At 46.9% G+C, this 10000-nt stretch overlaps 2 protein-coding genes across 2 annotated transcripts in view; one reads left to right on the top strand and one right to left on the bottom strand.

Annotated features, from left to right (window-relative positions):
* LOC311250429 (protein FAM13A-like) overlaps positions 1-6429 on the top strand; it is a 7997-nt gene extending 1568 nt beyond the window's left edge. Inside the window, exons 2-11 of the mRNA XM_084342108.1 lie at positions 1321-1645; positions 1839-1977; positions 2112-2193; positions 2537-2600; positions 2684-2804; positions 2960-3043; positions 3372-3467; positions 3555-3766; positions 4047-4148; positions 4319-6429. Of these exons, the coding sequence (XP_084198234.1) occupies positions 1321-1645; positions 1839-1977; positions 2112-2193; positions 2537-2600; positions 2684-2804; positions 2960-3043; positions 3372-3467; positions 3555-3766; positions 4047-4148; positions 4319-4442 (1349 nt within the window). The 3' untranslated portion in view covers positions 4443-6429. The remainder of the gene's footprint in view (positions 1-1320; positions 1646-1838; positions 1978-2111; positions 2194-2536; positions 2601-2683; positions 2805-2959; positions 3044-3371; positions 3468-3554; positions 3767-4046; positions 4149-4318) is intronic.
* Positions 6430-7174: 745 nt separating this feature from the next.
* The window catches only part of asah2 (N-acylsphingosine amidohydrolase 2), a gene marked incomplete at its 5' end in the record, with an annotated part of 13423 nt that continues 10597 nt past the window's right edge, over positions 7175-10000 (bottom strand). The window contains 6 exons of the mRNA XM_084341730.1: positions 7175-7726; positions 8630-8718; positions 8829-8885; positions 8997-9146; positions 9733-9828; positions 9916-10000. The exon at positions 9916-10000 is cut by the window's right edge and continues 14 nt beyond it. Coding sequence (XP_084197856.1) covers positions 7528-7726; positions 8630-8718; positions 8829-8885; positions 8997-9146; positions 9733-9828; positions 9916-10000 — 676 coding nt within the window. The 3' untranslated portion in view covers positions 7175-7527. The remainder of the gene's footprint in view (positions 7727-8629; positions 8719-8828; positions 8886-8996; positions 9147-9732; positions 9829-9915) is intronic.

Genomic DNA, 10000 nt, shown 5'->3' with positions numbered 1-10000 from the left:
GTACCGTATTGATCAGTGTGTAGCTTCGGTCTTTGTGATGACTCGGCTCATTCTGCACAGCACGCCACCAGCAGTGTGCTGCTATTTATAGCTCAGTGAAAACCCTCTGCAGCACGTGAGACACGCTGACTGACCGCTGTTACGCTCCTGAAGCTCCCGAAGCTGCTTTTACATTTCTGCACTCGGGTCCTCCAGAACTGTGGCCGTGCAGTTCCTCACCTGCTGTTTGTAAAAAGGCTCAGGGGGATTATTGAGTGACTGAGGATCTGTTTCATGTATTTTTCAGCAGCCAACTGGAGATGAAATCAGCAGATTAGCAGGTAAACTGAGTGATCAGGAGCACAGTGAGAGGAAGGGTTAGAAACAGAGACTGCTGTTGGCAGGACATGGGGGTAGAGGTAGAGGTTTTAACGGGCCTTTAAGAGGTTCTTGTGATCACTGATGAGCTTCTAGAGATTCTTAATGTTGTTCTAATGGTCATTAGAGGGGTGGTCCTGTCGGTTTTAGACGTTGTGTAGGTGATCGTATTGTTTGAGGAGGAGGATGTACTGGTCTTTGGGGTAGATTTTGGGGTTATTGAGGAGCTTCTAGAGGTCATTTATGGGGTTCTAGTGGCCACTGATGAGGTGCTATTGGTCCTTCAGGTGATTCAAGGGGTTCACTTTGGTGGTGGTTCTGAAGGTCAGTGAGGAGGCTCTAGAGCTTCTTTAGGTGGTTCTATTGGTTAATGAAGAGGTTGTTGGATTTGGGGGCTATTGAGAGGGTTCTACGGTCCATTAGGAGGTTCTAGTGGTAACTGTGGAGCTGCTACATATTCTTGATTTTGTTCAAGTGCTCATTGAGAGGGTTCTAGTGGTCACTGAAGAGGTTCTATTGGTGCTTCAGGTTTTCAAGGGGTCATTAGGTGGTGGTTCCATTGGTTCCATGCCAGTGGGCCTTTAGATGTTCGGTCACTGAGCAGGTTTAAGAGGTTATATATGTAGTTCTGTTGGTCTTTGTGTTAATTCTTGGGGTCACTTTGGTTCTAGCAGTAACTGAGGAGGCTCTAGAGGAGCTTCTAGAGGTCCTGTAGGTGGCTCTGTCGGGCAGTGAGGAGGTTGTCATTGTCTTCAGTGGATTTTGGGGTGATTGAGGAGGTTCTGGTGGTCCTTGAGGTGTTTCCAGACGTCATTTAAGTATAAAATCCTAAATTTCCCTCGGGGTTGATAAAGGATCTAAGTTGTTCTGACTTCATTATAGTGAGTCACAAGCAACATGTTACAGTTAAACACTGATTATAAATATGACCTCAATCTTAACACATACTTTTGGCGTCTGCAGAGCTGCTGACGGTCCTGACCAGACCTCCACAGTCTCCCAGATACCAGCCGTTAACCACCATCCACCCGGGCCAGCAGCCCCTGACCCCTGACGGAGCGCTGCCTCCCAGCCCTCACCACTCCCCCTACTCCCCCCAGAGGAGCAGCCCTGGAGGTGAGGGGGGTGGAGGGGGAGAAGGAGGAGGAGGAGGAGCTCTCCTCCAGCTGCTGGCAGGAGGTCCAAGCCCTCTGCCATCCCCCCGCTGCTCCAGCCTCAGCCACAGCCTGAGGTTCAACTCGGACCCGGACACTGCACCCTCACCACCCTGCAGCCAGCAGTACATACTGTGAGTCCACCTGTCTGTCTGCCTGTCTGTCTGCTAACTGGTCTGTCTCCCAGTCTGTGTTGTTTTAGTCATAACTCGGGACAAACTGACTTGTTGGTCCTGACTTGAGACTTGACTTTAAACTTGTTGGTCTTGTTTTGACACTTGGAGACACAAGTGCAGCGCCCATCTACCTGTCTGTGTCTGTGTCCAGGTGTCGGGGTCGGGACATGCCGGAGGTCTCGGAGGACGAGTGTCCCTCCTCCATCCCGTTCCTCAGCAGACAGATTCAGACCCTGAAGAAGAGGGTCCGCAGGTTTGAGGATCAGTTCGAGCAGGAGATGAACTACAAGGTAAACTCAGCAGGGACCAGGAGTCCAGTCCACAATCAAGTCCAGGACCCCAAATCATTTAGTTCAAAGCTTTAGTCCAGTTTTTCCTTGAAGAAATGATGTTAACAGCTTCATGATGTGTTTTTGTCCCTCAGCCGTCCCACAACGATAAATACTCCAACCCAGAGATGATCCGAGTGATGAGTGAACTAGCGAAGGCTCGCAAACAGCTCAAAGGTGAAAACATCAGCCGGACGTCTTCATAACCTCAGCTTCAGATCAGTTCAGTGTTGATCCAAGAGATGTGACAGTACGTGCTGATAAACTGTCTTCTGAAGCAGCAGAGGTCACAAATGTTTTACACTTCTTAAGATTCAAAGAAATCCTGGATATCAAAGTCCAGACAGCTCAAAGAGGGTTCATTTCTGAGTGCGGTGGACGAGCTACTCAGATCCTTTACTGAAGCAAAAGTACAAATACTGCAGTGAAGTAGAAGAAGAAAGTGAAGTACAAGTATCTTAACTTTGTACTTGAGTAAAAGTACTCAGTTACATTACATTTCTGTCTGTGTCCTCTGCAGAGCTGAGACTCAGACAGTCTGTGTTTGAGTCGAAGGAGGAGGACGGAGCAGGAAACACCTGCAGGTAACAAGCACCAACACATCAGCACTCATGAGTGTAATCAGAGTACCGTCAGATTCATCAGTCAGTGTTTATGTGTCCTGCAGGTACATCTCCGGCCAGCAGGGGGCGTCAGAGCACAAACCCACCCTGGAGGAGACAGTGGAGTCTCTGTTCAGACGACTGAGAGAGAAGAGACAAGCTCTGGGCCTGCCGGACAACATGAAGGTCTCAACGCTCAGCTGATCGCGCCCACCAGACTCTGTTCATCTTTGCCTGCGTTTTATTTTCTATTGCATGTTTTTACTTTTCTCCTCCTGACATACTGACAAACTGTGTGTGTGTGTGTGTGTGTGTGTGTGTGTGTGTGTGTGTGTGTGCAGGACATGACTCAGGCTCAGATGGTGTTGGAGAAGATCACCCTGCAGAAATGTCTGCTGTACTTTGAGAGTCTTCACGGCCGGCCGGTGAGTCTCGTCACCAGCCGCTCATGTAAAGTAATGGCGCCATCTGGTGGGCAGCATGAAGAACAGCATGAAGTCATCTGAAGAGAATATTGTCTTTTCATCCATCATTTACCTTTTTAAGCACCTTTGCAACAAAAATCTGTCCAGGAGATCCTTCAGGAACCTTCACATGTTGGATATGAATTAAAATAAGACCGAACATAAAAACTTTTTGTCTCCATGTAGTCCAGTTTCAACAGTCTTCTCTTCAGTGCTATGAAACTGCTCTGTGCTCCACTAAATGACTTCATGTTGTTTATTAACCTCTTGTCCTCTTGTCTTCTGTCAGGGGACCAAACAGGAGCGAGGCCTGGTGAAGCCTCTGTACGACAGATACCAGATGATCAAACGTTTACTGTGTGCCAGCCCGACCATCACCACCATAGTGAGTCACAGTGTGACATTCAGCCGTGATGGACACTGAAGCTTCAGCAGCTCCTCAGTGACTCTTCTTCACTGTTCTGTCCGTCAGGAGGAAGAGGACGGTTCTGATGAAGACTCGATGGGCTCCACGACGGTCGAGGAACCTCCCGTCCCGCCTCCTCGCAGAGCGACCCGAGCAGCTGCCGGCGAGGAGGACAGCGACCGGGACAGCGACCCCGCCTTCGTGTCCCCGATAGACGAGGTGAAAGCCGTCCATCGACAACCTGCTCTGACCATGGCCAACCTGCACGAGGCCTCCAGGTGTGTGTGAGTGAGTGTGTGTGTGTGTGTGTGTGTGTGTGTGTGTGTGTGTGTGTGTGTGTGTGTGTGAGTGAGTGAGTGTGTGTGTGTCTGAAAGCTTCTGTTGTGTATCACTGAATGTTTAAACCACCTCTTCCTCCTCCTCCTCCTCCTCCTCCTCCTCTTCCTCCTCCTCCACCACCGCTTCCTCCTCCTCCTCCTCCTCCTCCTCCTCTTCCTCTTCCTCCTCCTCCACCACCGCTTCCTCCTCCTCCTCCTCCTCCTCCTCCTCCTCCTCCAGGTCTCAGCTGCTGCAGTGTCTGAGGGAGACGAGGTCCGAGAAGAAGACGAGGCGTAAAGTTCTGAGGGAGTTTGAGGACGAGTTTCAGCGTCAGACTGGACGGTGAATGAATAGTTTGGTCACACAGATGTTTGATTTGATTGGTTGTTGATGGTCACATGTCAGAAAGGTCCAAAGCTCTTCCAGGTGCTCCACAGGGATCGATCCTGGGCCCGTGGTTCTGTTATATTTGGTGGTTCATCACTAATACAAACTCTTGTGTTTACTGACAGAATCTGCCAGAAAGAAGACCGTACTCTGATGAAGGAGGAGTACCAGGAATACAAACAGCTCAAAGCTAAGCTGCGCCTGCTGGAAGTCCTCCTCAGCAAACAGGAAGTCACCAAGACCCTGTGAGAGGGAACAGAAGCTCCCAGAACCGATTCATGTGATCATCAGAGAGGAGAAAAGATCTTTTATATGTTCCAGTTCAGAGGAGAGGAGGTGGTGGGACGGTTCTGTTTGAGCTCAGAGATACACCAGATCCACTCTTCATTAACGTGTTCGTCCAATCAGACAACAGAGGGTTGAACGGAGCTTCTTCTCCCACCTAAATTTGAATCATTTGGAGCGTTTCAACCCAAAATAAACTGGTCAGGAACCAGAAACGTTGGTTCCCAGCTGGAACCCAAGAAATGCAGGTTCTCACTGACCTGAAGTCCAAACATCATCAGTGGGCGTGTCCTATTCAACAGGTTGGAAAGAGAACAGCTACGTCTCACCTTTAACTGTTGGTCCGCACCTGTTTGTTTGTGTTCTGGTCTGTTCTGATGACGCATCCTTCATCATAACGGTTCCACTCAAATCTTCCTCAACAGAACCAGATCATAAACCAGAGCTAATTTCCTGGAAAAGGCGTATCTGAGAAATAGATTTTATGAGTGATACCGCTGTAATTTCTGTATGCTAAATATGTGAAGCTATAGCCAGCTGGTTAGCTTAGCATAAAGACTTGAAAAAGGGGGGGAAGCTAGCCTGACCATGCTAATATTATAGTTACGGTGCTAATGTTACGGTAACATGTTAAGTAAATGAGAGAATCATATTTTGACTTTAACATGCTATGTTAATATACTGACATGCTAATTACTTAGCATGTTAGCATTTAACTTGTGAAGGTCACATGTTATATTAATGCTCGAATGTTACCAAACTCAGCGTTTCACTTTTAATGGTAACATGCTACCTTCACGTGCTAACCATTCCATGCTAACATGCAAATGTTAGATGTTATGGTAACATTTCCATTTCAATGTGAAGATGCTACCTTAATGTGCTAAATGTTTCATGCTAACAGTAGACTCGTGCTAATGTTACGTGCTAACACTCTTACAACGTTAACTAACATGATAATGTTTCATGTCCAGTGTTAGCTTAGCCAAACTCCACATGACTCAGCTGTGCTTAGAATTAAATGCTAACACACCTGTGATATGCTAATGTAACTGTTAGCATGTTGGAAGTTAACAAGGAAACGTCTACATTAAGGTAGCATGTTAGCATAGCATTAGCATGGTACGTCATCATGTCTCACAGCTTCCTCTCCAAACTGAACCTTTGTGAAAACTGTAAATACTCAGCAGAGTTTTATAAAGTTTAAAGAAACTTCAAACCAGCATCCTGCCGTGCGTTGATTTACAAAGACGAGTCAGCATGTTTCCTCCATCCAGCTTCATTTAACGGACCAAAGCATTTTTTATGTGTGTGTGTGTGAAGCTGAACGCACTTTACTCTGGTGGAGGACAGACGAGAGTTCATGAACGTCAGCAGGTTTCTGGGCCGATTGTTGTCAGTTTGTCCGTCAGCAGCAGAACGTCGTCACTTTGATCAGATTGAACCAGGACATCGTGTTTTTGCTTTAAAATGAAATGAAATGTACAGAAGACGACGAGAGCCGCTGAAAAAACAAAAGGAAGAAAAAGAAAATTTGAGTTCTGAACTTTATTTGACAAATCGCTTCCCTCGGTTCAGCTCGACTGTTCTGGAGCTTTCAGTCATCACGCCGTCTTCTTCAGCTGCTGACGTCAGGATGTCTGCAGGTGGACGAGCTGTTGGACCTGGCGAGCGTTCGTGTCATGAAGACGGAATAAATAAAAGACTTCCTGTGACGTCATTAACATCCGTGACGACAACCTGAACACTGAATGTTTGTCTGTCGGTCCTCTGAGCTTCAGTCTCATGTTGGTACGATGTGGACTCTCAGTGCTGATGTTCTGACCCGGCAGTCATTATTCTACGTGGATTCATGCTGTGATGATTGATTATGTTCCTGTTGTTGTGCACTTCTGGTTTGTTCGACAGATTTCTACACAGACGAGATTAAAATAAATATTTTTGCTATGAACAGCTGTGTCAGTTTTATTCTGTAGCGTCAGCACATTAACCTGAAGATGACTGAAGAGGCGTTCATCCTGAAGGACAGCGGCTCGGTCCGACCTGAGGTCAGTGTGACACCAGGCTGCAGGCTCGCAGCACACAGGAGGCGTGTGAAGGACGAGGCGCTGTCCTCCTGCTCGCTCTCAACTAACTGTGTGAAGAAGAAGACGCAGCTGAGGGAGGAGGTGAGGTGATAGAAACTGAGGTGAAACGAGAGTGAGCAGGTCGTCAGTGATGGAGACGCTCTGAGAAGTTTTCAATTTTCACATTAAAGGTAATCGATTACTTCTACAAAGAGAGTAACAAAGCAGAGCAGGACTTACATTCATCAGATCACGTTGCTGTGTGTGTTAGATCTATGGATCTATGGATCTATAGATCTATGGATCTATGGATCTATGGATCTATAGATCTATAGATCAGCTGAGGAGAGGTCGACATGTCCGCGTTGTGCTCACAGCTTGTCTCTGCTGCCCCCCAGTGGACACAGACGGTTCAGACAGCCAGCAGCTCCTTTAATCTGCCGGAGTCGTTCTGTGTCGCAGCATGAAGCCACTCACACTCACAATAAATACATGAATAAATACATAAATGTACTTTGAAGCTTTAAAAGATGAAGAAACGCTCTTTGCTTCGTGATGTTTAATTTACACAAGAAAACAAATTAAATGACATTTTTATAAAGTTCTGACGTCTTCAGTGTAATGCAGTGATTTCAGTGAAGTGATTTAAATACAGGTTTGTCCGGCCCAGTAGCCATACTGCCGACATACAGTACCAAATTCTGGTCCAGATGTGGGTGCTGGACATAGACCTGGGTTCTGGATCTGGACTGAGATTCAGTTCTGTCTGTGGGCCGGACCAACTCATTAATTTGGCATTTTTAGTGAATTAAGTGACACGAGAGGCATCAGTAGTTTTGTCACAGCCGGACTGTGAACAGTTTTGGTGTTTTTGTTGGTGTGTGAGCTTGTTTCAGGTCATTAAACTATCCTGGAAGGTCATGGAGAGTCCTGGAGAGTCCTCCCTGTGAAGTGCTGTTGTCTGTATTTCCGGTGCCGTGATGTCACTGATAGTAAAAGCTGGCGGCGACCTCGAAGATGTCGGACACGCCTTCATAAGGCGTGATGACGGGTTTCAGGTTTCGCAGCTGCTTGTAGTGTCCGAAGTGTCGGATCCTGTAGGAGCCGCTGGGGGCCGACGGCGGGATGTGCCACTCCACCGTGGAGTTGCTCTGCCGGTTCGAACCCTTCAGCCAGTGAAACCTGCAGCGAGACGCCTCGGTTAATAAACCATTTGAATATATAAACGTTAGCGTCAGCAGGCTGATGGTGATTCAGTGTCAGCTGGACGGGTCGGGTCGTTGATTATTTGTGATAACAGCACTCAGATGATTTCCTTGACTGTTCCTTTCATTTGAAATATCTGATAAATGTTTACAGTTTACAAGCGAACACCACTTTTTGAGACTGTTTTCCTGTTTGGTTATCGTTCCCTGACTCCAGGTTTTTATTGATACTCTTCTCAATAATGGCTAAAACCCAAACCGGTCCTCGCAGTGTCCCCACAGGTGTGAAGGGTCACACCAGGCGTTCTGTCCTGTTCATTTAATCTATAAGAAAGTGTATTAATGTCGAGCTTTGGACCGAACAGTCATGGTGGAGGCGTCACTTTGGGCTCATTGTCACCACATTTCTCACTGTTTTAACATTTTCTCCTGATTGCAGCTGAAAACATCAATATTTTCATGTTCAATTTAAAGACTTTGTTCCGTCTTCTCTCAGACTATTAGATCAGGAGCCTCATTTAAATATTTCAACATAAAATATCAGAAAACTTGTTACACAAAAAGTAACTGTGTTAAAGTCGGTGACGAGCTGCTGTCAGACTCACACAGCGCTCTGCTCAGAAATCATTCACAGCCTGATTCATAAAAACATGAAGGATAATATTTTAAACTTTTGACTCTGTCGACATCATGAAGGAGTTTGAACCTGCAGCTTCCTCCAAACTGCATGTTTCATTTAAAAGCCTCATTTGCATTTTTGAAAAAACATTTCAGAAAACCTTGAAAATGTATTTTTTACACTGAGGTATGAATAATTTTACTGAAGTTAAGGATCTGAATACCTGCCTTCACATAGAAAGTCCCTAACACACTGTCCTACCTGGTCTCCCATGATGCATCAGTGTAGACGACCTCCCAGGTGTTTGTTCTGTTCTCATAAATCTCCACCGTGACAAAAGTTTTATCTCTCTGCAACAAACGAGAAGACCGAGGAGATCAGAGCGGACGGAGGGCAGAAGACTGAACTACAGAGAAGCTGAGGAGCAACGAAACAGATGAGAAGCAGGTTCTGGTCTTACGATGTCTCCGGAGTGTCGGGGGTTTCCTGCTACGAACGTGACGGAGACGACGTCACCCTGAGAACCAGATAAAAACCCTGAGTTAGTGTAGTTGAGGAGCGCAGCAGTCTTCTGACTGAAACCAGCGTGGGCTGAGTACAGAACCCTGAGGGACGCCACATGTCCTACCTGTCTGTAGAGGGGCAGAACCTGCTCCAGGACGTCTCCAAAGCTGCTGTTCACTGGTTTTCCATCAACGGACGCCGCACCCAACAGACTGAAGAGATTGCTCTGAAAGAAGGGAGGCTGAGGGCCGACGGGCAGCTCCGACACTCGGTCCTGAAAACACATTAACAGGAACACACACGACTGTTAATGCTCCAGTAGCGCAAGAACCATGACGAGACAGAACCGTCCATGTTTGGACCGTGCAACATGAAAACCTTTACATTCCAATTTGGACCTACAGTAGCCACATTTGTTTACATTTAGTCACGTAGTCTCCATTAATAGTAGCCGCATTAGCTGTTAGCACTTCCTGTTAGCAGTGAACTCATGGATGTTCAGACAACTATCACTGGATCACTGATACTGACGAAAACTTCAAAACATGATTTTTCTCAGGCAAGTTCTGCAGAGTAAAGGTTCTCTGATTTCTAAGTGGAACTATGGACATTTATTTTGAAAGGGCATCACAGATAATGATATCCCAGGAAGTGTAAGTCACACTGAATGTAAACATGTGTGCATCATGTGTTTGTGTTGAGGGTTAGCGGAGTGAGGCCTCAGGAATGAGTGTGAGTTTTGATGAGAACAGTGTCCATCTGTCTTGTAAGTGTTTTACAGAATCAGCTCTCCTCCATCAGCTGTTTTCTTTCCTCTCCTTCCAGATTCAAAGTCCTGATTATAACCTGTCCTGTCTCACCTGTGCGATGGCTCTGGCCAGGCCTCTGTACTTCTGCAGGTATGCACTGAGCGTGTGCGGGCCGTAGATGGTGGAGGCGCCCTCATAGCGCTGCACCTGAAGAACACAAGTAACAACGTTCACCAGCAGTTTGGATTATTCACACCTGGTGGCGCTGTGCAGTATTACAGCCTCACTGTGTACCTGGTACTCCTCGTAGGTGGTGATGTAGTGAGTGTAGATGTTACTCAGGCCGGCGATCACCACCTCCGAGTCCCTGAATGCCCCC

This window comes from Pagrus pagrus (genome assembly GCF_965226575.1).
Source record: "Pagrus pagrus genome assembly, chromosome: 21".
NCBI classification, from domain to species: Eukaryota; Metazoa; Chordata; class Actinopteri; order Spariformes; family Sparidae; genus Pagrus; species Pagrus pagrus.
Note: the sequence above shows the minus strand (reverse complement) of the source record. Positions and strands in the feature narration are given on the sequence as shown.